Source organism: Kogia breviceps, chromosome 4, assembly GCF_026419965.1.
Source record: "Kogia breviceps isolate mKogBre1 chromosome 4, mKogBre1 haplotype 1, whole genome shotgun sequence".
NCBI lineage: Eukaryota > Metazoa > Chordata > Mammalia > Artiodactyla > Physeteridae > Kogia > Kogia breviceps.
In genome coordinates, this window is record NC_081313.1 from 173,218,095 (window position 1) to 173,244,703 (window position 26,609).

Genomic DNA, 26,609 nt, shown 5'->3' on the forward strand with positions numbered 1-26,609 from the left:
AAGTCTGTTCTCTATGTCAGTGAGTCTGTTTCTGTTTCATAGATACATTCAGTTGTGCCATATTTTAGATTCCACACAAAGTGATACCATATGGTATTTGTCCTTCTCTTTCTGACTTGCTTCGCTTAGTATGATAATCTCTAGGTCCATGCATGTTGTGAAGCCTAACCATTCTTTCTTACCGACTATTTTGCTTTTCCTTCTCTTTGAGGGAAGGAGACAGGGAGGAATAATAATTGTTTAGTCTTAGAGGCCAACAAAGCAGAGGAAGAATGCATTCCAGGTCCTCCACCTAGCTTGGATGATTCTAGAGAAGCAAAGGGTCATGTGTATACTCTCTGGTGGACTGGATTTTCATTCGTAAATATTCACCACCCCTCTCTGGGGGAGATTATCCTTCCCTGCCCCACTGACATCAGACATGTGACTAGCTCTGGCTAATGAAATGTGAGAAGTGACACGTGTCACTTCTGGGCACAAGCCACAAGAGTTGGACCATGGTTTGCCATTCTCTCTTTTTTATCTGAAGCATCTTAGAGGGGAACCAGAATAAAGATGACATGGAGCAGAGCCACCTGGACATGCAGTCCAATTTCTTTGTGGATATCTGGCATTGAGATGTGAGGGCTGCTTGTTACCACATCATAACCTAGTCCAAACTGACTGATACATACACAACTTCTCTCTGATGTGTTTTCCTCTGGAAACCCCATGAAGGGCTGCCCTTCATGCAGACTGGATTCTGCTTGGAGAATGCTGCTGTTCCCTCCCCAGATGCCCCCAGAAGCTGGTTCCTCTGTGTGTGTATGTGTGATGGGGAGGTGTCAGTTTTTAAGTGGGGATGTAAGTGGGAAGTGGTACCTCATTTTTCTCCAGGCTGTATTCCTCCATCATTTTGTCCCCCTGCTCCTGGAAGGTGATGATGATCAAGGCCACAAAGATATTGACAAAGAAGAAGGGGAACACCACAAAGTAGACGACGTAGAAGATGGACATCTCCATGCGGTACCCAGGGCTGGGACCCTGGTTCTCAAAGGTGGCATCCACGGAGTGCTTGAGGACCCTGTGAGGACCAGGGTGGGGAGAGGGGGAAAGTGAGACAGGGGAACAGGAATGAAGGAAAGTATTAAGAGGAAACAGAAAAGAAATGAAGGGTTGTCACTGTTTTCTGACTGCAGTCACTGTGGTTACTTTATGAAGCCATAATCTTCCCACCTCTTTTGACTGTGGGGAGTGTTGACAGCAATGTCAGTTACTTCTACTGCCCTGTATTGAGGGCCTGTTATGTACCAGAAATGATGTTCAACATTTTATTCATTTTCCCAGCAACCCTCTCAGGGAGGTTATTACTGGCTCCGTTTTGCACACAAGGAAACTGAGGTTCGGCTGTAGATCACCCACTCAGATGTGGCCACGGTGGGATTTGAAGCTAGGTTTGTGGTGATGAATGGGAGTGAGCAGGGGGTCATGGAGGCAGGCGCGTGCACGCGCGCGCGCGTGTGTGTGTGTGTGTGTGTGTGAATATTTAAGCACAGGTGGTCGTGGCAGCCAAGGAGGGGTAATGAGGATACACATGGAAGTGAGTGTATGCATGGCTGCTCTGTACATTTGCACAGATCACGCACTGCTCAAGTGCTCTGCATCTAAGGGGCACCATTCATACTGTAGACCTGATAGATTTGTGTATTAATGGTGACAACTTTTTGGCAGGTGGCCATAGAGTGCCTTTTTTGAGCAAGATCATTAATATATTGCAACGCTTTTCTGACAGATGGAAGTAAAGTCTGTTGAGGAATGGATGTCTTTAAAAATTCGCTCAGGGCTTCCCTGGTGGCGCAGTGGTTGAGAGTCCGCCTGCCGATGCAGGGGACACGGGTTCGTGCCCCGGTCCGGGAAGATCCCACATGCCACGGAGCGGCTGGGCCCGTGAGCCATGGCCGCTGAGCCTGCGCATCTGGAGCCTGTGCTCCGCAGCGGGAGAGGCCACAGCAGTGAGAGACCCGCATACCGCAAAAAAAAAAAAAAAAAAATTCGCTCAAAGGTGCCTGAAGGGCTAGCACTGGCCCTGCGCATGTGGATATTGAGTGTGTGCGTGGGTGATTAGACAGGCATGTGTCAGTTGGGGTGTTTGCTGAGCGAGGGAGGGAGGTGAGGATGCTGAAGGCACACGCTGGAATCTACCAAACCTTCCACCTGCATTCAGCCGAGACCTCTGGGAGGAGGACCGGGACTAAAGGTGAGACGAGAGAGGCACTTGCCATGGGCACAAATTCAGGGGGTGTCAAACCCCTCAGTAATCGAGATAAATAACATTTCACTGTAATATTTAGTATTTCCTGCAATATTTTAAAAAGTCAAAAGAAATGCCCCAAAGCCCCTGATGAATAAAATCTCAAAAATTTAAATTTTTGAGGCCTTCCCTAGCAATCTAGTGGTTGGGACTCGTGTTTCCAGTTCAGGGGGTGCAGGTTTGACCCCTGGTTGGGGAACTAAGATTCCACATGCCACGCACCATGGCCAACCCCCATCCCCACCAAAAAAACCCCACCCCCCCAAACAATAAAAAACTTAAAAAAGCATTAAAAGTTTGGACTTGCACAAGTCCGTCTCACCCGTGTCACCCCAGCCTTAGCCCTGTCTGGGACAGATTGGTCCTGTGGTCAAACCGACTTGGAAAATGCCAGCTTCACACCCCCCTGGCTTGGAGGGTTCTGTTCACCAGCACCGGAAGGGTTAAGAGGATGTGGCCGCATGTGTACGTACATGCGGCCTTTCTGTAAATTAGAAACGGTGCCTGTTCTGGGAGCACACGGCCCCGTACACTCAAGGGGTTGGCAAGCCAAGCGACCGCTGGACTTCTGCCCCGAGAAGCCCAACCACCTGTGGGGGATGCTGCTCTGCTGACGTCTTGCATCTGGCATTGTCCCCACTTGCATCTGACATCTGGTGCCTCGTGCATTGTCCCCACTTCTGGAAGGCAGGAGCAAACCCCTCCCTCCCTCAGCCCTTTCTCAGCACCGGGCTCTTGGACCCTTTCCTCTCCTGCTCCCTGGAGGCCCCCGAGCTCCTCCAGTGGGGCTTTCTGACTGGACCACTTACTGTGGCCAGCCTTCTCCCGTGGACACGGTGAAGAGGGTCAGCAGAGCCCATAGCACATTGTCATAATGGAACTCATACTTCTTCCACTGTCGGTCCCGCGCCTTCACCTCGTTCTTCTCATAGAGGAGGTACTTGCCACTGCCACAGAAAGTGGGGACCATTAGTAAACGGAGGGACACCCGTATCTGGCCACCAGAGAGACGGGGGAGGAGGAGGAAGAGGGGCTCACCAGCCCACGCTGCTTCCCACAGCCCAGGAAGCCCGTTTCTCCCTGGAGCTTGGGTGCATTCATTTGGAGATAAATCCACAGATGATGCCACAGCCCTGTGTCCAGTGGGAGAGCCAACTCAGAATCTTGTATCCTTTTCCAACTTGAACACTTCTAGACCCAAGGGTGGGAGCCTCAGGCTTGGGGGGCAGTTGAGAGCAGGGAGGGAGACAGGCACATTTCTGGGTTCATCAGGCCAAGGGGGGGGTAGCTGCTCGCTTCTCCGTATCAGGGTAGGAAACCAAGGTTAGCCCCAGCCCCCTAGCCCAATGCCTGGGATCCTTCCAAATCCAGGAACCAGCCACCAAAATAACCACCGGCTGCCCTTTGGTGCATAGTAACCGTTTATACTAGGGACAAAAGCAATATTGACTGGGCGCTTGGTTAGTGAGAGGGGCAGCACTTTCCTGGACTGAGTCCAGAACTTTCCATCATGACGATGACCCGAAGATGGAGGGATTTCAGGTCCACAGTCCCTTAGCCACAATTCCAAAATCCAGAGAGCTCTGAAAACCAAACATGTTTTCCTAATCCGGCAGTTGGCAAGTTCCAGCCTGCAGACCAGATCTGGATCTGCCTCTGGTCGGCCCACAGGCTAAGCAATGGTTGTTTACAGTTTTAAATGGTTGAAATGAAAAGAATTCATTCATGACAGATAAAAATGATAAGAAATTCAAATTTCAGTTTCCAGAAGGAAAGTTTGATTGGAACACAGCCATGCCTATTCTTTTACCTATTGTCTGCGGCTGCTTTGGAGTTGCGTTAGGTGCAATGGAAAGTGTATGCAAAGTCAAAGACAGTTACTATCTGGCCCTTGACAGACAAAGTCTGCCCATCTCTGATCTAACACATTTGGCAACAAAACCTGACCCAGCTGGATGTGAGGCTCTTTGGACTTGTTATTTATCCCATTTGGTGCAAATAGTTGTATGTTCCCAGGCAGAAATACTGCATTTGATCACAGGGCTGCCTTAGTTTAACTGTGTTATGTGCTATGTGGGACATGCACCCCAGAATTTTTCTAAAAATCTCAAAGTATTCTGAATTTTGAAACACATCTGCCTATAAAGGTTTCCTACAAGGGAACCGAGATGTGTATTAATATCCCCTACTTGACAAAGGTGGCAACTCAAAAATTAAGCAACCAGCTTATGGCTCATCCTGAAGCCATGGGTCAGAGACTCCTATTCCAAAACTGTCTTTCTTTCTACTTACAGATCCAAGCTGGTTGTAATCGGGTCACCCCCAATGCCCAACACCTCAGTTTCCAAGCCCAGGATGAAATGGAGAGGACCCTATGGTCCTTCCCCCGCCCATGTCCTCAGCCTGCCTTTTGTCTGTGCAAAAACTTTAGCCAAAGAATGAGTTTAATCAGAAAAGTGAGAAAATGCAGAAGCAAAGGAAAACGGTCAAAGGAGACCAAATAATAATAGTTTAGTCGTTAAGCATAGTCAAGGACCTTTAGTTTCTTCTCAAGGGCTATAGATAATATTCTGAGCCCTATCCTTTGATCTGTCTCATAGATACTGAAACCCCACCAGGTGGAAGAAGTCAACTACGTGATGACCAGACTGTAGCCATGACATAAGCTGCCACAATTCGGAGAACTGGCCTCAAGGAAATGGGAAAAAACTGACCCTGGAACTGAAGACTGACTGTACTTAAAACAATCAAGATGACGCTGATCAGACCACCACATGACCAATTTCAAGATGACTGTCAGGGGTTCCCTGGTGGCGCAGTGGTTAAGGATCCGCCTGCCAGTGCACTGGACACGGGTTCGAGCCCTGGTCTGGGAAGATCCCACATGCCACGGAGCAGCTAAGCTCATGTGCCACAACTACTGAGCCCGTGCTCTAGAGCCCGCGTGTCACAACTACTGAAGCCCGCGTGCCACAACTACTGAGCCTGCACTCTAGAGCCCATGTGCCAAAACCACTGAAGCCCACGTGCCTAGAGCCCGTGCTCCGCGACAGGAGAAGCCACGGCAATGAGGAGCCCGCGCACCGCAACGAAGAGTAGCCCCTGCTTGCCGCAACTAGGGAAAGCCACGCACAGCAACGAAGACCCAACGCAGCCAAAGATAAATGAATAAAATTAATTAATTAATTAAAAAAAAAGTTGACTGTCACAGCTGACCGTGCTGTTTCTACATGTAGCTCCCTCTCTCCATCTATAAAATCTTTTGTCCACTGGTTGTCAGTGCGGCGGGGGAGTTGGCCTTTGGACGAGAGTCTGCCCTCCCCGTACCACCCCCCACCCCCACCGCCCGCAGTTGCTGGCATCCAAACTAAAGCAGACGTTCCTTTCTACCAACTTTGCCTCTTTATTGGCTTTTGAGCGGCAAGCAGCCGGACCCCACTTTCGGTTACCAAGCGACCGGTGCATCTGGCCGCCCGCCACCTGCCAGCCCCGATGGGGGTGCCTAGGAGAGTCAAGACTCACCGACAATCTTTCTCAAACTCCTTGGACTCATCGGTGCAGTGGAAGAACTTGCCCTTGAAGAGCTGCACGGCCACCACGGCGAAGATGAACATGAAGAGCATGTAGACGATGAGGATGTTGAAGACATTCTTGAGTGAGTTCACAACGCAGTCAAACACGGCCTGGTGGGTGGGGCGGAAGAGACAGCGTGAGGGGCTGGGAAATTGCACGGCCTCCACCTCCAGCAGCTCATAACACTCAAGGATTCTCCTTATTGCTATTTTACAGGCAAGGACATGATCCAAGCTACTCGGTTAAGGCCACGCAGTTCTGACAAATGTTGGGGCTCGGTCCAGTTCTGAGTTTTTATGCATCGGAAACCCCCATTTTTTTTTTTTTTTTTTTTTGGCGGCATGCGGGCCTCTCACTGTTGTGGCCTCTCCCGTTGCGGAGCACAGGCTCCGGACGCGCAGGCCTAGCGGCCATGGCTCATGGGCTTAGTTGCTCCGCGGCATGTGGGATCTTCCCGGACCGGGGCACGAACCCGTGTCCCCTGCATCGGCAGGCGGACTCTCAACCACTGCGCCACCAGGGAAGCCCCGGAGACCCCCAGTTTTAACCCCTGGGAAATGGGGCTGCTTCTCCGAGCTTCTCCAAGGTAAGCTCATGGCTCTTCAGGGCAAGAGGAAAGGTCCTCGATGGAGATGTCATTTCCTGTTCATTCTGTGTCCCTACTTCAACGTCACTCCCTTCCCCATAATCTGAAGCTGTGGTCCCCTCCCTTTTGCCCACTGATCACTTGGGGGCACTCTGGATTTGCGAGCTGACTTCACGTGCCCTGGAGATTCTGCCCTGCGTAGGAATGGAATCCTTCCATCCTCCCCCAGAGAAGGCGGGGGGCCCAGCCTGGAATATCCCCCAATGCATTCTGCTATTAATCACAGCGGGTCCTAACTACAAGTAGGCATCAAGGGTTGTCCACCTACTGGAATCACACGTTAGCTCTGCCAGCTTCCCCTGCGGGAGAGAGTGCAGAGCTTTCATGGGGCTTTCAAAGGGGGCTGTGACCCAGAAAATGGGAAAGAGCCACTGAACCGACTACTTCTGGATTCCACGTATCTCAGTGCAAGTGAGCTTTCCCGTCCAGAGGGCAGCCACATTTCCTCTTTGAATATTCATCAACAAAAAGGGGGCATTCGAATCATTATTTATCCCAATCTCCAAATTCGTCCCACCCTCCCTTCCCCCCTTGGTAACCATAAGTTTTTTCTCTACATCTGTGACTTTATTTCTGCTTTGCAAATAGTTCACCTACACTATTTTTTCTAGATACCACATATATGCATTAATATACAATATTTGTTTTTCTCTTTCTGACTTACTTCACTCTGGTGGTTCATGCTATTTTGGAATAGGAGATATTGGACCCTAGAACAGGCAGGTGAAAAGTTACAGGTTATGTGGGACCAGAAACCTAGTTTCCTGCTTCTCAGATTAGGGTTATGCCCTGTTTTATCCACATGATGCCTTCATGGGAATTAAGAAAAGGGATCTCAACTTTGCAAGAGACATTTCATCTATTGGAAAATTACCATGATATACAGATTTTGTTCCATTAACTCACTTTACTGCCATCTACTGGAGAGTTGTAGTAATAACTATATCCATATATAATGGCTGTGCTGTTAGCAGCATCCCTTTCAACGTACTGTCCTTGAGCAGTGTGCAACCTGCTCAACTGTACGTGGCAACCCTGATAGATCTTCCACATACCCCAATCTCACCTTGAGCTTTGGCAACCGCTTGATGGTTTTAAGAGGTCGTAGCACCCGAAGGACTCGGAGGGATTTAATCGTGTTGATGTCCTTTCCTTTGCTATTGCCACTGTGGAGGGATGTTAGAATGGGGAGAAGGGAAGAGAGGGAGCCAAGGTCAGGTTGGGTGGTGGGTGGTCCACAGCCCCAAGTGGCCCCACCCTCCCAGGCTTAGGAGTCTGGGGTGGGCTTGGCATAGCCATGTCCTTCTCGGAGAAGAGTAGTCAGCTCCCCTGCTACCTCTGGGCTCAAGAGCTAGTGAGTAGATGGCCCTTTGTGGTTTTGGTCTCAGGGTTTGTTGAGGGCCCTGGCTGAGCCTGAACAGCTGCATGGGGTGGCTCTTGGATCCAGCATGAGGAAGTTGGCTGCCCCCTGTGTGCTCTCTTTGGAGGCGGTCTTAGTGAGCTCTTAGAAAATGGGATTCCTCCCTCTTCCAAAAGGATCCAGGAAATGCTTAAAGTGGCCTTTAAACCAGAACTTCCTTCCCCCACCCCCTGCCCCAATATTCCCTGAGCCCACAGGAGCGGAAGGAACCAGAACATCAGATGTCGAATCACTGCCTCATTCTTTCAGGGTATCTGAGCTCATCTTTGTCAGATTGCTGCACAGAGGTTCAGTCCAGGGTCTGCTGGGCCTGAGTCTTAGCATTGCAGATGTCATGACACCCTTAGCCAACCACGATTCAAGCGCCCCCAAAAGGAGGGCATTGGGTGTGGCCATCAAAGGCTTGTGATTAATGGAACTCACCACCCACCCAGCTGCCCAAGCCAGAAACCCAACACTCGTGTTCAGCTTCCTGTCCTCCATCCTCATCCCCAGCGGGTCCCCCTCCTACACATGGCACCATCATAGGTCAGACCCCCATTATCCACCTCCCAACTTTCTCCCCACGCCCTGTCTCTCTCTTCTTCCATCTTTTCTGCACACGGTGGCCAAAACCAATGACCACGTCACTCTCCTGCTCCAACTCCTCCTGGAGCAACTGAATTCCTAGAAGTGCAAACTCCTAGCTCGGCATTCAAGGCTCTTCGGAATCTAGTCCAACTTACCTTTCTGTTTGCATTCCCATTGATCACTACACAACCCAAGCCCCAGCCACACTCTTTTGCTTCTGTTCCCTCTGCTAGAAATGCCCTTCCTCCACTTCTTCATTCACAGAACTATGCAGCCCTCAAAGCCCAAGGTAAATGTCCCTTCATCTGACAGCCTCCACTGACTGCCTCTGGGCTCTGCCAGACCTCAGTGCTGTTTCAGAATCACCTTTGTTCCTGTCATTGGTTTCTGGCTTTAGACAGGGAACCCTTCAAAGGTGAAACTGTGATTTATCCTTCTACGTGTTCATTTTCCCTTTAATCTTGGTTCTTGTCTCCGCCTCCAGCACGTGCCTGGTGTGCAGTTTCAGGACACACGTGAATGGTACCAGATCAGAGTTCTTTGGGGGCCAGTTAGCAAACATCGCCCTACAGTTCTCTTGGGTCATGAGTAGAGCTGCCCCAGAGACACCCACCGTGGTGCGCCCAGGTATCCAGGTGCAAAAACATTCTCCGTGACATTTGCTTTTTTTAGGCTTCCTTTTTCTCATCTCTCAGAGAAAAAAGAAAATTGGACTTTAACCTGCCAGGTACACCCGTGCTCCAGGATTCAGCAGTCTGAACTTGGTTTTTTCTTCTCTAAACCAAAGTCATCATTATTATCTCAAGGCTGTGCCCCCAGAGTATGAGACACACATCAGGACAGTCACTGAGATATTCTCAGGCAGATCACAAACATAATTAAGTAACGGGATCACACAGGGAAACAGCTATGTTTTCTTCAAGTTATCTTTCAGGCCTCCTGCTTTGGTCAGAGAGGAAGTCTCTGCTATGTGTTCATAGGTCTTTAACGCCTCCCGAACACTCACTAATTTCCCTTTCAACAAAGAACCCAGCTTGAAAGTAACAACTTGCTAGGCAACTGTTTCATTCTTATTGGATTCACTTTTGCGGTTGCCTGTTCTATCTGAGGTGAACAATACTGGTTGTAAGGGGATGGCATAAAGTGTTCTAGCAAAACTAAAATGAAGTTTAGACTGTGTGTTGGTGGAAACAACGTCAAGCAAGTGGACATCTAGGTTGTATGTGGAACTGGCTAAAATCTTGATGGGCCAAGTTGCTGACATTTGGGAACACACCTCCTGGGGCTCATCTACTCATCTAAAAAGGACTCCATGGGCGTTCTGGGGGGTCTCTCTCCTAGGAGGCACTTCTCCCTTGGGAGAGGCTGGGAACAATCCTGTTTGTTGAGACACCGAGGAGAGTGTTCCTGGCGGTTTGGCTCCTGGGCATGCAGGAATGGCTTGATCAAGGCGTTCTCACAGAAAACAACCAGATTTTCAAATCACTTCGCTGAGAGTGTAGATGCTCCTCTTGGGGGGGGGGGGCGTTTACTTACTCCTCTTAAAGCCCAAGCCCTGGTTGTTTGGACTGTCCACCCTTCTCCCATCTGGGAAGCTGGACATTCACTCCCTTGATAAATACCCATCCGGCTCGTCTGCCCTATTGAAATAAGACCATGGGGAGACCCCCTTCCATACCCTTTATGTTCTCTTCCAAGAACTGGGCTAAATGGTGGGTCCTGATGAGAGGCAGTGGCCAAGACCCCTCCAGGTTCCTGCTCCTTGGGGAGCAGGCTGAGGGGACTCTGGTCACTGCAGGCGACAGGACGGTGGCAATGACACAAGGCTACAGAAACAGGCCCAGAACCAGTGTGGCTGCATCAGGGCACAGAGAACGAGACAGAACGAGAGAGAGAGAGAGAGAGAGAGGCACTTTACCGTGTACTGCTCCTGGTGACGTGGCGTCGGAGGGAGAGACAGATCGTAAGCGGCCTCAGAAGAAAGAACACAGAACACACACATACATGCACACACACCTGAGCACTCCCCTGCCCTGTCTGGGCACCAGGAGGGGCCGCCTTAGGCTTGTGGCTCTGGATGGTGTCCATCCTTCCATCTGGAAGACGCTTGTTCCGTCCCCTGCCTTTGGCTGGCCCCCGGCACTGCCCAACAGCACCAAGAAAGCCGAACTTCCAAGTAGCAGGACAGCCCGAAAGTTATCAACCACCAAAGGCGAATCCGCCACTGAAGCTCCCCGCCAAGAGCTGGAGAAAACCCTTTTGCTCCAGAGGTTCTGGGACTGGAAATTTTTAGAATGTCTTTTTTTTTTTTTTTTTTTTTGGCCACGCCTCGCAGTATGCGGGGTCTTAGTTCCCCGACCAGGGATCAAACCCGCGGCCCCTGCATCAGAAGCATGGAGTCTTAACCACTGGACCGCCAGGCAAGTCCTTTAGAATGTCTTGAAGGGGGTGAGCTTTGGAGTTAGGGGGACCTGGGTTTGACTCCCAGCACTGCACTTAACGATTGTCCTCGTCTGTAAAACAGGCCTTTGGGGTGGTGATGCTTGATGCATAGTAACTGTGGCTTTGGCTTTACCCCCTAAGTTATGAAGGAGAAGGGGGGCAGCTAAGAGTTGCAATCTGGGATGAAATTAAGGGGCAACTCTCAAGAGCCTTCTGGGAAAATGTGGGCCTGGGGGAAGCTCTCTGCATCTGGCAGTGGCCTCTTGTACAACATCATCTTTGGAATCAAGGCTCAGTCTCATTATGACCCTCCAACCATGACTGGAGATCAAGGTGCAAGAAACTTGATTGCCATTAGAACAGTGGAATCCCTACTGCCCAAAGCAGGTACTCTACAGAATATCCCACCTGCCACCCCCTTTTGAAGTTAGTGACATTGCTAAAAACATTAATGGGTGAAAAGCTTACAAATATTCCCACTGGATTTTTCTTCCCCCTGCTACCTTTCACTTTACCTCAGTGGCTTTCAAAGCTTAACATACCTAGGAATTATTGCATACATAGAATTGTATAGATTCTCCCTTTTGGATTCTTGAGGAATTTTTCAGTGACAGTGATTTCTGCCCAGCCTGATGGGTGATGTTAGGTGTAATATGTGTCTTCTGAATGTCACTGCATCTGTCTGTGGCAAGGTGGTACCATTAGACCCATTTTCCAGATGAGGAAACTGAGGCTCAGAGAGGGAAAGTGACTTGTCCAAGGTCACACAGCCAGGAAGTGGCAGACTGAGATTCAAACCCAGGTTTGTGTGTCTTGCACGCTAACCTTCTTTCCATTTCATTACACACACACAAAAGAATGCCTTCAGGGGTAGGGGCTGTTTTGAGGATGGGGATAAAAAAAAAAAAAAAAAAAGGCAGCCCGGGGGCTCCTTCTTTGGCTTCCTGGCCGTTGCGTTCCTGAGCACGCAGGAGTGGCTTGATCAAGGTGCTCTGCCAGCTGTGCTGGCCTGCTTTGAGGGAGGAGTGGCGGCTCCAGATGGACTCTTGGCAGTGAGGGCAGGATCATGATTTGCCAGCTGCTGAGAAATGTCAGTTGGCTACCCCGTTGCATGGGCACAGAGCGTGATGTGAAGTGTGATGACTCATGAAATGGTGTGTTAATGGCGGTCGCATGAACACAGCACACGGTCAGTAGATGGAGCAGGACACACGCACACAGATATTTGGGGGAGGGGCTGGAGGGGTGGAAACCGTGGGGAGAGCTTCTGCACATCGCTTGGACGACCACAGGGATCATTTTCCCATATCCGAGACGGGGCCACAAATCTCAGCACTGCAGAACCCTTGCCTCCACCCCAACAGGCCAGAACAGCAAGATTCCTTTCGACAAAGAAGGGAATAGTCTCACGCCCTCTTCCCCTGGACTTCTAGGCCCTGCTGGGGCCTTGAGGAAGCCAGGCTGGCTGGGCTGTCAAGTCTCATTCTGCTGACTTGTGAAAGTCTCCATGTTCAGTGCTGGGAGACAGGCAGCGACCCTCGATCTGACAGCTGACTTCCCTCCACGATCTCTCTGGTCGTCAGTTTCCTCATGTGCAAAAAAGGAATAATAAGAGAACTTCCTGCGTGGGCTTGTAAAGATTAAGTAATTGGAGGCTGTTAACTATTATCATTACCGAGTCAAGTTTTGTCAAAGTTATGGGGAAACTGAGGCACAGAGAGGTTCAGGGACTTGCACATCTAAAGAGAAACCTGACAGACTTGCTGGAACCTTTTTCTAAAACCATCAGGTTCATTGAACACTTGTTGGGGTTCTCAGCCTCGTCTATGAGGAGACAGGCACACAGGACAGATAATGTGAGTTCAAAGAACAGAAAGAAAAGAAGCAAAGGACTCTGGGATTGGACACTCAAGTGGAATCTCTCAGAGCAACACCTACTCCTGCCAATGTGACAATAAGTAAAGTCCTTGTAGGGTGAGAGACCTTCTCAGGTAAGAGAGGCCAGAAACCTGAAGGCAGAGGGAGGGTTCTGAAACTTTTCTGGGGAAAAAAGTAGTAGCCTGGGTGGGGGGGCCCCTTCTCTGGCTTTCTGGCAGATTGGTCTAAGGCATGCAGGAGCAGCTTGATCAAGGTGCTTGCCAGCTGTGCCTGGCCTGTGGCCCTGCCCTGGAGGAGGAGTGGCAGTGACAGATAGATTCTTGGCAGTGAGGTGGGGAGGGTGTGGCAGGGGTGGGGTCTCAGGGTCTACCTCTTCCATCCCTATAACCATCACATAAAGGTGCTCCCTGGGTTGTCAGCTCTTCTAAAACCCCAAGAGAGTCCCTAACACTTGTCAGGACTCCACTGGCAAAATCTCACACACCCCAGTTCCTGCAGGATCCACGAGCTCACTGAGACTCATAGGGATGACCTTAAATCCCTGTCCAGACCCTTTCCTCACATAGGAATTTAAAAAACAATCGGAAACAGGGATTTTCAATGGCATTAACTGGCTGGCCTCATGCCTGTAGCAACTTCATAAAACCAGTTTCAAAGGTTGACTCTACAAATATGTTGCTAAATTTCTCTGAGCTGTAGGCTCATTTTGAGTGCCCTTGTATAACTTTATATTTAAAATGAAAACTCAAAAATTAAAAGCCAAAATCAGCTCCCTGTGGCAGATTCTTCTGCAGACACAAAGAATCATTTTGCTTGATTCTGGGTGGAAAAATTATTTTGTTTTCGCAGATTAGGTTTGCTTAAAGTTGAGCCCAATTGTAGCTCCAGGGGAATTGTGGCCCATCATGGCAAAAGCTCTACGGTTTGAAAGGCTTGTTCCCAGGTCTTTCGAAGGCCACACTTTTCCCAAATTGGGAGACCAAATGGAGATGGGACAGGGCAATAGTGGGGGCCCTCTCTTCAGCACTGAAGCTTGTTGGCTCCCACAGAGGTCTGGGAGGAAAGTGTCAAGGATGAACTGATGGGCAGCACACACTACCTCTATTGTACTACACCCAGTGGTGGCCACGGAGGGCGAAACCCACCAGCCAGGGCACAGCTGGCAAAGGGGGGTGTTGTGTGTGGACAGGTGGATGTGATCTCCTTCTGAGCTCTGGGGCACCTGGGGGCTGCTGGGCGTCTAGACGTCATCCTGGAGGGCTGGAGGAAGTGTGGGAGGGGTGCTTGCCTGCACTTGCCTTCCCTGGACATGAAGACCACCCCATGTCAGAACATGGTGGAGACTGGGTTTTTGATGCCAGAGCAAATGGCAGAGTGTCTGCCTTCTCCAGGCCATGGGGCCCAGGTTAGGCAGAAGGTCAAGGCAAAGGACAGGATGGAAGGGAGAGAGAGAGAGAAAGAGTCTGGAGGAGAGGAAGGAGAGAGAAAAGGGGAAAGATAGAGGAGAAAGACAGAAACAGGAGCAAGGGAGGGAAGGGGGTTTGAGATGGATTCACTCCAGGATGAGGGCAGTCAAATGTTTCGGCTTTTCAGAATCGAAACTTTCTCAGGACCTAGCATGGTGCCTGACTGACACCTTGTAGAAGTCACTCAGAGGGCAGAGCATATTTCATTACATTCTCATATACACAGTGTATTACCTTTTAGAATCTTTTTTGGGGAAAGAAATTTGTGCTAACTCGATAAGAAACAAATTGTATCTTGTTTGTATTTTATACATCTCCCAATTCCAATGAGGTAGGTTTTTTTTTTTTCATTTTTTATTAGTCAGCATTCTGTGAAATTTCTGTGTTAAATCCTGTGCTCACTTACCTATTGAGGTTCAGTGTTTCTTATTGATTTGTAATTGCTTTTTATATCTGAAGGCAATGGATACCTTGTCTTATATGTGGTAATCTTTCTCCTCTAATTTGCTGTGCACTTTACTTTTATTATTATTATTATTAAACCTACAGGACATCTTAATGAAAATGTAGCCAAACTTCTTGATTTTTTTTTTTTTTCAGTACGCTGGCCTCTTACTGCTGTGGCCTCTCCCATTGCGGAACACAGGCTCTGGACGCGCAGGCTCAGCGGCCATGGCTCATGGGCCCAGCCGCTCCACGGCACGTGGGATCTTCCCGGACCGGGGCACGAACCCGTGTCCCCTGCATTGGCAGGCGGACTCTCAACCACTGTGCCACCAGGGAAGCCCTAAACTTCTTGAATTTTTAAGATGATCTCTTCCATTGTTCTAATGATCAAATACTCAATTACTTAAAAAAGTGGGAGAGAGAGGAGGAGTAGAAGAGGGACAGAGGAAGAAAGAGAGAAAAGGGGAGGGGGTGGAAAAGAGCAGACACAGAAAGAGGAGGAGAAAGTAGAAGACAAAGAGAAAGGGGGTGGGAAGTCTGGCCAGAGTCAGAAATACAATCAGCTTCCTGACCTTCATGGTACATCTCCACCAGCTCAGAGGCATCCAGAAACTCTGGAGATTTCTTGCTCTTCTGACACAACTTGATCTCATTGTGTTCCCAGGGAAGGATCTGAGAATGGCCCAGTTTAGCCCTTAAATTGGAAATGGGCCACCACACTGGCCTCCTGAAAAAACAAGTCCTCATTGTTTGGTCAGGTGGGCCATTCAAGGACTCTTCCAGGTCTGCTGAGAAGGGGCCCAGGAGGCAGAGGCAAAGGGGAAGGCCCTGATTTCTCATTATGTAGGTGAGGTTGGTCCGAATCCCTTTGAGACTTTTCTTTCTGGGAATGATCCACTGTGGGGCACAGACAGGGTCCCGAAGAAGATTTGTTTCTGGATTAGGGGCTGATTAGGTTTTTTCATCCTGCCCCAAGCGTCTACAAGTTGAGGAATGTACTGCTAAGCTTGCTACCAGGGCCCTAAGAGCTAATGGCTACTCAGCCCTTGGATGCCATCTTGGAATCGCATCTTGGAATGGCTACTAAGCCTTTGGGTGCCATCTTGTAATGACTACTGAGCCCTCAGGTGCCATCTTAAAATGGCTGCCCAGAATTCGGGCGCCATCTTGGAGCTGCAGGGTGAGGCATGACCTCTCAAGAGTGTCCTAGGACTGCCAGGAGAAGTTCAAGACGCACAAGGGGAGTCATCAGGTCCATAACTACAGGGCCTTCGGGCACAGGGTGGGGAATCCACATTCTCATGCACATTCGTTTCCTGATTGTCTTTTTAGGGGCTCCCCCAAGAGACAGTGGCTTGGGCAGAGCTTGTTATGCAGAAGGAAGATGAGATGTCCCGGTGGGGCTAGTCTACGGAAAGCAGCACAGCAAGGGGTCGGTGGCATGGCTGTGTGAGGAGGTAGAAGGTGGGAGGCCTCCTTCTCCCTCCGTGGCGGGTATCATGCAAAAGCCAATCGAAGCTCTTCCTGGTGGCATGCGGACGCCTCCCACCACCCTGGAGCCCACTCTCCCCTTCTCTGCACCCCGAGAACACGTCCCCTGGTTCAACGGGCCGGGGACGGAGGGACGAAGAGGCAGGTGGAGTCCTCGGGAGGACACTTACGTGAAGGCAAAGGCCACCAGGGCCCCACTGACCACTATGAAGTCAAGAATGTTCCAGAGGTCACGGAAGTAGGCACCCTGGTGCAGGACGAGCCCCAGGTCGATCATCTATGGGAGGAGAAGAGACAGCGCTCTGATCCCTCATCCGCACCCTGGAGAGTATCATCCACCCTTCAGCCTCAGGAGGAGGGGTAACGGGAGGGGGCGTATGGTAGTCAACATGGGACCACCTCATCCTGAAGGGCTGGGACAGTGGCCAGAGGACCTGGGGGAGGAGTGAGAACCCCTGCCCAAGGCACCTGCCCACCTTGTGAAAGGTAGTTCTGACTTGCTGGTTCTTAGGTCAAAACCTTGGGATCCCCCTGGGTTCCTCACCCCACGTCAGATACATTAGCAAACCTTGTTGGTTCTGCCTTCCAAACCTTCCGAGAATCTGCCCACTTTTCACCACCTTCTCTGCCACCACCCTGGGCTGGTCCCCATCATCTCCCGCCTGGACCAGTGCAATCGCCTGCTCCCAGTTCTCTTGGGTCTCACCTACCCTGCTCCCCCTCCCTAGCCTGTCCTCCCAGAGAGGACAGGTGGCTGTGAACACCTGAGTCCAATCATGTCCCTTTGCTCAGAACCTTCCACGGCTCCCACCTCACTTGGGATAAAAGCCTAAGTCCTCCCTGCGGCCCCCAAGTTCCTGCATGATTCGTCCCTCCCTGCTCATTTCCCTGACCTGGTTTCCCCACCCTCCTCTCTCACTCCTACCGGATGCACCAGCTTCCCTGATGTTCCTCAAACACACCAAGCATTTCTAATCTCTGGGATGCACCAGGGTGGCATTCTTGAAGGTGCAGAATCCTGTGGAGCCCGGGCACTCACCTTGATCACCATCTCAAAGGTAAAGACGCCTGTAAAAACGTAGTCAAAATATCGTAGCACCTGCAGGGGATAAAAGCAAGGGGGCAGAGGATCACTGGCTTGCTCCAGCAGAGCCCCCCGTGCACCTAGTCTTGGTCCACTGGGGTGTGTGGCCTCCAACAAAGTCCCCAGGGAGCAGAATCTCCATCCACATGAGGAAATGCTGCATCCATGAACAGCTGGGCAGGTCGTGCATTACCCAAGGGCCTCCTCCCACTAGTCTCAGGGCAGATTTGTATGTTGTGAATGAAACTGTCCAGCAGATGGCAGCAAAGTCCTAGAAAAAAAAATCACTCTACCAGCCTGGTTTGCTTACCAACGGAAAGGGTGCCTTTTTTATTTGCCCAAAGCACTATATGGACTAGAGGTGGCCCCAGGGAAGTTCAGGGAGGTTTGCACCTCTGTGGGCGACAGGTCTGATCCCCCAGTGCCTCTGACCTTCTGGGTCTCCTGGGTGAGTAACTGTTCCCACACAGGGTTTCCTATACATGATTAGCCGTCCAGGACAGACACTGGGGACAAACCTCACTGTGGCGCCCGTCTCCCTCCCCACTCCGGGGCCACGCACTCAGCAGGGTGGGTTGATTCTCCCTCTCCCGCGCCACCACTTACACAAGACCAGGCATTAGTGGTTTCTGTCTGGACGGGCAACATCCTGCACTCTGGCCCCTTTCCTGGCCATGCCATAGCGCATCCCTGGTGTGAGCCTGGCATGAGGATGTTGAGTGTGCTGGCACAGTACCCAGCACATGGTAAGCGCAGGGGGCTGACTTCATCAGATTTGCCTTGCGCAAGTAAGGGCTGGTAATTACTAAAGATGGCCACCAGAGGGCGCCTGTGAGCACTCAAGTCAGGGCTCACATCTCACTCGGGTAAAAGCCAAAGTCCTCCTCGTGGCCTCCAAGGCCCTGCACAATCTGCCTGGCCACCTCCTTGCCCTCATCTTGTCCTACTCTCCCCCTTGCTCACTCTCATTCTGCCACCCTGGATGTTCTCACCTCAGGGCCTTTGCACAGGCTGTTCCCTCTGCCTGGAATGCTCTTCCCCATGTTCCAACTGATTCCCTCTCTCTCCTCCTTTATGACTTGGCTCAAATATCACTTTCCTGACTAGAGGGCTTCCCTGATTGCCTGTTTAAAATTCCACCAAGTCTACCCCTTCCCCCATATCCCTCATCCCTAGCACTTATCACAACCTGACACACTATTTGTTATAGTTATTAATAATCTCACTGTCCACCTCCCCAACCTGAAAGTCAACCGCACAAGGGCAGGGATGTTTGTCTGTCCCTGTGGCATCTCCAGCTTATAGTACAGGGCCAGGCATACTCAAGAAATGTTTGCTGAATGAATGCATGAATAGCTGTGGCTCCACTGGGTCCTTCAGGAGCTGGGATCTGTGATCTGTGTGGTCACCACTCACATTCTCATTATGTGTGGTGCTTGAAGGGCCATTGGAGAACAGAGCGGCCAGGATGGCTAACTTCCTGGGATGTGCAGCAGGTGCAAGGGGCTGGAAGGTTCTGGGAGGGCTGAGGGGATGTTGGTGGGAGAGCATTTTAGGTGCACCGGGCAGAGGGCACAGCATGGATAAAGGCCTGATGCTCTGTGAGCTCTGAGATGGCAGGGACTGTCTCATACCCTGTCAATCCTTGATGTTTAGCTCAGCACGTGGCACACAGCAGTTGCTCATTAAAGAATTACTAAATAAAGCAATGAATGGAAGGAAAGAAGGAAGGAAAGGAGGTGGGGGGAAAGGCAGGCCAGGTGGTCAGCTGAATCAAATTCTGGAGAGCTTAATAAGTGGAGCAAGGGGAAATCAAAAGACCAATAAATTAGGTTCAACCATATCTAATATGTAGATCTTTTTGACCTCTACAAAAGGCAATTTTCTGTGGCTCCCTGGATTCCAAAAAGGTTCTCAGTCTCATTTCTCACAGGGAAATGCAAATCAAAGTCCCAATGAGATTCCACATCCACCAGGTTGGCTAAATGAAAGAGCTGACAGCACCAAGTGTGGGCAAGACTGCGGAGCAGTGGGAGCCTTGTACGTTGCTGGTGCGAGTAAACATTCTGGCTGCATCTTTGGGGCCAACCACACGTAAATACTATGTATGATCCAGAAACTCCATTTCTGATTTCAGACCCTGGAGAAGGTCAAACCCAGGGGCCCCATGTTGGGGGTAGGGGATGCCGTGACAGCATTCTAAACTGCAGACAATCCACATGTGTGTCAAATGGAATATGCATAAACAAATTATGGCATGGAGTGGAATATTAAACAGCAACGGAAAAGAATGACTGTCACTGCCAGCGTCAATACATGCTCAGTCTCATGGTGGACACGATTTTGGGTGACAGAGAGATGCATAGAATTTATCCCATCTGTTCAGTGTTAGAAACAGGAAAAAAATTAAGGATGCATGTACAGGTGGGAAAATCAGAGCAGCTGCTAAGAAATGCTCCTTCCAGAAGTGGGGGTTTTGATACCTCTAAGGTAGGGTTTTTCAAGCACTGTTGACGACAGAGGTCAGGTCATTCTCTGTGGTGAGGCTGCCCTGTGCGCTGCAGGGTGAAGAACAGTGTCCCTGGTCCCCACCCTCTCGATGCCAGTAGCAACCCCCCACCTGTCCCAACTCACAACACCCAAACATGTCTGAAGACCTTGTTCCCACTTGTGAACCAAGCTTCAGAGGGAAGGGATGGGGCCTGTCAAAGAGCTGCCTGCGGTCACGCTCAGTTCTGTTCTACTTCTTGGCTTGGGTGGTGCTTACATGGGGGAGTGCACTTGATAAATGAATGGATCATATGTGTTCCGTGCACTTTTCTGAGGCCTGTTCTAGATCAGCTAATAAAAAGAACTCGGGAGGGGGCCCGGGGTATCAGCTGCCTTACCCTGCTCTTGAAGAGAGAGGGCTTTAAAAAAAAAGTATTATTATTTTTTGGCCACACGGCATGTGGGATCTCAGTTCCCCAACCAGGGATCAAACCCGTGCCCCCTGCAGAGGAAGTGTGGAGTCTTAACCACTGGACAGCCAGGGAAGTCCAGAAGAGGGAGGGCTTTGGTTTTTTTTTGTTTTTTGTGGTACACGGGCCTCTCACTGTTGTGGCCTCTCCCACTGCGGAGCACAGGCTCCGGACGCGCAGGCTCAGCGGCCATGGCTCACGGGCGCAGCCGCTCGCTCCGCGGCATGTGGGATCTTCCCGGACCGGGGCACGAACCCGCGTCCCCTGCATCGGCAGGCAGATTCTCAACCACTGCGCCACCAGGGAAGCCCGAAGGAGGGCTTTGAGGAGAGATGTTTCAACTGTGAGATAGAGCAGTGGGGATGGGGCAGGGGAACCAGAGCTCTGCAAACGCTCCACGGGGGCTGGTCTGAGCCCTGCCAGGGTTCTCTACAGTCCCAGGAGCTGCAGCGGTCCCCCTGGACCCCACATGCCCATCCCCTCCCTGCCAGAGACAAAGCCTGCTCCAGTCTCCTAGAGTCAGCAGGGGGTTTGCTGACCCCGCTTGGGACGCCCCTTCCCCAAGCCTGGCTCCCTGGGTCCCTAGTTGAAACCAGGCAGCAGGAGATAACACAGTGCAGCCTCAGCCTTGCCCTGGTACCAGTTTCCTTCAGGAGGCTTGTTCTAATTATTTCCTTCCATCTCCCCCATCGGGTCCCCAGGGGGCCTGCCAGGCCTATGAAGGAAGGGAAAGTGCAAAGGAAGCTGAGGATGGGCTTGATTTATGGGACTTGCCAGCCTCGCCAAGGCTCCTAACCTACTTAGCGAGGGCGGCAGGGCCTGACTCCCAAAGGAAGATGGCTCGCGTGAGGGCTGATGGGGGCAGAGGGAGGAGCTGGGGACAAAGGCGCTGACACCAATCCAGCCTCTGTCACGCCCTGGCCTGCTGGTGCCTTGGTTTCCCCTCTCAACCACGGCACACACTCATTCCTGCATGGCAGGACTTCAGGGGGGACATGAGCACAGTAGGTGTTTGATAAATGGTGGCAGTTGAGGGAAGCAGCGGGAGATCTAGTGGGGGCAGAATTGGAATTCTGCTGTGTGACCCTGGACAGGTCACGAAACCTCTCTGAGCCTCAGTTTCCTCATCCGTCCAATGGGGACACCCCAAGCACCTGGGGTTGTGTCTGGGACACAGCAAGTGCTCAACTGACAGGGGATGTTAGCAGACCTTGGGCCCCCAAACGGACAGCTTTTTAGCTCTCCCAAAAGCTCAAAGTTTAGGAGGTGCCTCTGAGTCAAAATAATCCTTTCTTTCAAAGCTTCGCATCAAAACAAAAAAGTCCATTTGGTGAGACCTGACTGCAGAGGAGATGCCTCTGGAGCACCCCCTGTCTCAGCACCCCCACCCCCACACCCCATGCAGAGCTTGTGCACCTCCACATCCTGCCAGACTCACTCCCCAACCAGGGATTCCAGCAATTTTCAGCCCCTCTTGGCCACCTCTTCCCCACCAGGCACACAGAACCACAGTCGCAAGGAACATCCTTCCTCAAGAAGAGAATCAGAGCTTCCCCTCCCAACCAGTGGCCACAAGGGCTGTGCCCAGGGGTGCCCCCAACATTTATTCCACCCTAGCTCTCAGCGTTTATGATGCAGGAGAAAGTGGCCCGTGACAGAGTAGCCGGGCTGGAAGGAGCCTGCTGGGTGGGACTCACATTGTTTCGCGGTGCGTTGGGCTGTACGGGGTCCTCAGCCGCCAGGGCAATGCTGCTCATGGCGATGACCATGAGGATACACATCTCAAAGTAGCGCAGGTTCAGGATGTAATGGCACAGGCGGCGAAGGCTGTTGGGGACAGGTAGGCGTGCAGAGGTCCACTCAGACCACAGGCTATCGAGCCCCTTCCTCTGTAATCTCCTTACGTCACCTGCCACTATCTGAGATCTCTTAACTGTCAAGGTCCCACACCCAACAGAGTAACAAGCTCCTTCATCTGGGGACCCTCTTGGGGCAGGGGAGCCCTCAGCGAGGGAAGATATCCACATCTCTGTTTATAAGTTTCCATCACTTCCAGACCACCCTCTTGGAACATCTTAACTCACAGCCTGAGTTGAAGAAATATTGTCCTTGGTTCTGCAGGAGATGAAAAGCTTTCTATGCATAAAATGTCACACGGTCAAACAAAATTGGGAAATTCTGGGTTAAGTAGATTTCCTTTTTTTTCAATTAGTTGCGTGACCTTAGGCCAGTTATCGTACCTCAGTGCCCTCATCGGTGAAATGACCACCACGACAGTGCCTAACTCACAAGAACGTGAAGATCTGAAGAGTTAATATATGCCTGGTACATGGTAGGGGCTCCAAAAAGTTAGTTACTTAACTTATGAATTGCAGGCCTTATCAGAGTCTCTAATATGCTAATGAGATAATAATGAAATAATTAACCTCAAGTGGAGCTAATAATGATAAATACGTCATGAGATCGTATGAATGGCTGCAGGGCTGAGTGGCTAAGAACAAGGATGCTGGAGTCAGTCTGTCTGGGCTCTCCCACTTGCTTGCTGTTTGACTTTGGGCAGGTGACTACATCTCTCTGGACCTCAGTTTCTTCATCTGTCCAATGGGGATAAGCAAAGTACCAACCCCTATAGGGTTATGATGAGAAAATTTTTTTATTTGTAAAGTATTCAGAATAGTGCCTGGTGCTAAGTGCCACATAAGAATTTCTTTATTAAAATAGATAATGTCCACCACATAAAAAAGTAAATTGCACAGAGTGAGCTCCAAGAGGCAGGTTAGAGAAAGCAGTTTCCCCTGCAGCTTACTTGACATGATTCTCCTTCGCCAAGAAGCATTTTGAGGGACCAGGGTTTCAAAAAATACCCTTTGGAAAAATGCAATTCTAAAACAACCTCTGAGCCACCAAGACATACATGCGATAAATTTCTCCCCTACATAATCCAGCCTCCTCAAGGATGCCCAAGACAGAGGGCCATGAACTCAGAGATCATCTACCCAAAATCCAAATCCTTGTAGAGCAGAGCTCAGGGACCAGGGCTGCCATGTACAACTGTACAGGTTGTGCACTGCACAAGGCAGCCATTTCTAAGGGACACCTCTCACATCACAGACAGTGTAGATGTGGATATTTATGACAGTGGTTTTTAGTTGGTGGCAGGAGGGGGTCTTTTCCAACAAAACCAGTACTTTATGATAAGTTTCTATCTTATATGACTTAAGAAAGGGACATCATTTTTTAATTTGCTCAAAGGTCTCCTATGGACTAATGGTCTTAGAGGCAACTCTCCCCCACTACCCTTTGTCTGGGTCTGCCCTCTGTCCTGACTTCCACTGTCCCAGTGGGAGCCCTGGGCCCCCTGCTCTGGCCATGGGCCATACTCACGGGTTGGTCGTAGAGAGGATAAACATGGAGCTGTAGGGGGGCATGGGCTTGGGGCCGTCTTCCCCGGGGTCGTCTTCCTCCTCCTCTTTCTTCTCTTCCTCCTTTTTTGGCAGTGGGTCTGGGTTGGCGTTTTTGTTCACTGTTGGGACAAGAACCAACACAGGGCTCCCTCCACGATTTCCCACAAACCTCTGGTCTCCTGCCTACTCTCCAGAGCAGGCAATAAGCAGCTGACACAAAGTGTCTACTATGTGCCAGGCACCCTATTATGCCATTTAATCCTCACCTGACCCTATGAGGCTGGTACTTTACAATCCCCACTTTACAGATGAGGAAACTGAGGCACAGAGAAGTGAAGTGGCTTGCCTAAGGTCACATGGCTGGGATGTGGCAAAGCTGGGATTTGAACCCGGGTAGCCTGGCCCCAGAGTGCTTGATCTCCACCACTCTACGGCCTTGAGTCTGCTGGGACCCTCACGGGAAACTAACATAGACCTACCCCCAGCCTATGATGACCTTTATATCGTCACTTGGAGGCAGGCGGGGTGAGTACCAAGAGCCCCACTTTACAGATGGGAATGCTGAGCCCCTCCCATAGTCAAACTGCAGGGTTTCCCCCCATTAACACCCCTCTCATGAGTGGGGTGAGGCACCATCCTCCTGAGCATTGATCCTGCAGCCTAGCCACTCTATGGGTCCGTGGACAGGCTGAGCCTTGCTGAGCCTCAGTTTTTTCATCTGTGAAATGGGCACAATGACAAGATCCACCTCGTAGGACTGTGGCAAAAGCATTTATAGATCAAACTCATGGACAGCTTTTGCATAGAACTGGGCCACCATTATCATCTTAAGAATAAGAAGCTCAGGGTAATTTCCAAATTCCTGGTGCTTCTCAGATCTTAATCTTACAAGGGGGAGTTTGGGGGGCCACCAAAACAGCCAATCCCTCAAGGTCCTAGACCTGCACGGTCCAGCATTTCAAACGTGGCTAGTCCAAACTGCGGCATGCAGTGTAAAAGCACGCCAGATTTCTAAGACTGAGTACGAGAAAAAGAATGTAAGGTAGCTCATTAATAATTTAGAAGGTATTGATGACACATTGACAGGTTAACATTTTGGATACAAATCAACAGTATTTTGGGTTCAATACGATTTAACTATTAAAGTTCAACTCACCTACTTCTTCTTTATTTTTAAAATCACTCCTTCCTTCCTCCCTCCTTTTCTCCTTTGGTCCCTTCTTTCTTTCTTTCAACATGGCTACTAGAAAGTTAATTAATTAATTAATTAATTAATTAATTATTTTGGCTGCACCACTCGGCTTGCGGGATCTTAGTTCCCCAACCAGGGATCGAATCCGTGCCCCCTGCAGTGGAAGCCTGGAGTCCTAACCTCTGGACCACCAGGGAATTCCCCTAGAAAGTTTAAAATTACATAGGTGGCCTGTGTCACATTTCTTTTGGACAGCGCTGGCCTAAAGAATCATCTGACTCCCCCAGATTTCCATCAGCGGAATCCGTTGACTCCTCAAATATGGTGGCTCCCTGGCTCCCCTGTGGGAATTTGGGATGCAGGAAATGTTGCTAACCTATTGTGTACTTGCCAGGCATCGTATGCCTATTATCTCATTTAATTCTCCCAGCAGCCCTGTGGGGGCAGGAACCGTGTCTCTACCCATTTTCCAGATGAAGCAGTTGAGGCCAGAGAGGTGGAGTCACTGTCCAGAGTCACCCAACTGAGCCTCTGGGGATTAAGCCCAGGAGGCCGGCTCACGCGTGACACTGGAGCTCATACCTTGGACGACGGTGTGATTGAGGGGGCGCGGGCAGGCTGGGGGGATGTCCACCGTGGTGTGGTCGGGTTTCCTGGCAGTCTTAGCTGAGGTGGTCTGGGTGCTGCTGGGGTTGGTGACGATAAGGCTGTTCTCGGGGGTCTTGGGGGGGCCGGGGTTGGACGGGTTCCCCGGGTTGTTGGGTGTCCGGCGGCTGGAAGCATTCTGGGGGTTGGTGGCCATGGCAGGTGGGGCAGGCGTGGGGCTGGGGTCGGTGCTGTTCGCCATCTTGGCCGGGCTCTGGGGCAGGCCGGCATGGCCGAGGCTGTCGTGGGGACTGGCTGACTCCGCGGTGGCCAGCTTGTTGTTCTTCATGTTGTCAATATCCTCGGCCAGGGGTGGGTCTTGGCGGCCCAGGTCCTGCTGGATCGGCCGGGTGGTTGACAGGTTGGGGCCCGACACGGGGACCCCGGAGCCCTGGTTCTCTCTGTGGCAGGCAGGCCAATGAAAAAGAACCCATAAGTGAGTTAGAACATGGAGGGAATGTCTCCAGATCCTGCCTAAGACTCCACCATTCGAGGTACACGTTGGCGGTCGAGGGGCCGTGTCCTGAAACTCTCCGGTGCCTGGTCTGTTCTTGTTAGGGATCAAGACCCCGTGGGAGTGTAAATGCCCACCCTCCCAGGTTTCAGTGTGGTGCTTCTCCTGCCAGGAGGGTTGCTTCCTAAGAGAAGAGGCTACTCTTTCGTGGAGAAATCAGAAGGGAAAAGAACTTTCTGCCAGAGCCTGCACGTCTCCAACCCAAACCTTCCTGACCCTGCCTATGTGTCTCCCATCAGCTCTGAGGCAGGACGGGGACACACAATGTTTCCAGGAGTGGCTAAAGCAGACACAGGGACACCATCTCTTTAGGGGTGGAATTGCCTCACGGATTTATCTTTTTGCTTTGTTTTTTGGCCGCGCCATGTGGCTTGTGGGATCTTAGTTCTCTGACCAGGGATTGAACCCCGGCCCTCGGCAGTGAAAGCGTGGAGTCCTAACCACTGGACCGCCAGGGAACTCCCTGCCTCATGGCTTTAAATGCTTGTAGTAAGTATACCCCTTCCCAATATTCCAGTTAGGGAAAGCAGGTCATATACGTACATTAACATAATAAAAAATAACAATAGACATAATAACAGCAAACA

General features: G+C 50.8%; 1 protein-coding gene across 12 annotated transcripts in view; it reads right to left on the reverse strand.

Annotated features, from left to right (window-relative positions):
* CACNA1A (calcium voltage-gated channel subunit alpha1 A) overlaps positions 1-26,609 on the reverse strand; it is a 246,207-nt gene that overhangs the window by 43,006 nt on the left and 176,592 nt on the right. For all 12 annotated transcript variants that reach the window (XM_067032656.1, XM_067032659.1, XM_067032658.1 and 9 more), the window contains 9 exons: positions 25,446-25,909; positions 23,652-23,790; positions 21,965-22,094; positions 17,263-17,322; positions 16,394-16,500; positions 7,576-7,675; positions 5,813-5,973; positions 3,100-3,237; positions 862-1,063 (listed from right to left, as the gene is read on the reverse strand). In XM_067032656.1, the coding sequence (XP_066888757.1) occupies positions 862-1,063; positions 3,100-3,237; positions 5,813-5,973; positions 7,576-7,675; positions 16,394-16,500; positions 17,263-17,322; positions 21,965-22,094; positions 23,652-23,790; positions 25,446-25,909 (1,501 nt within the window). The remainder of the gene's footprint in view (positions 1-861; positions 1,064-3,099; positions 3,238-5,812; positions 5,974-7,575; positions 7,676-16,393; positions 16,501-17,262; positions 17,323-21,964; positions 22,095-23,651; positions 23,791-25,445; positions 25,910-26,609) is intronic.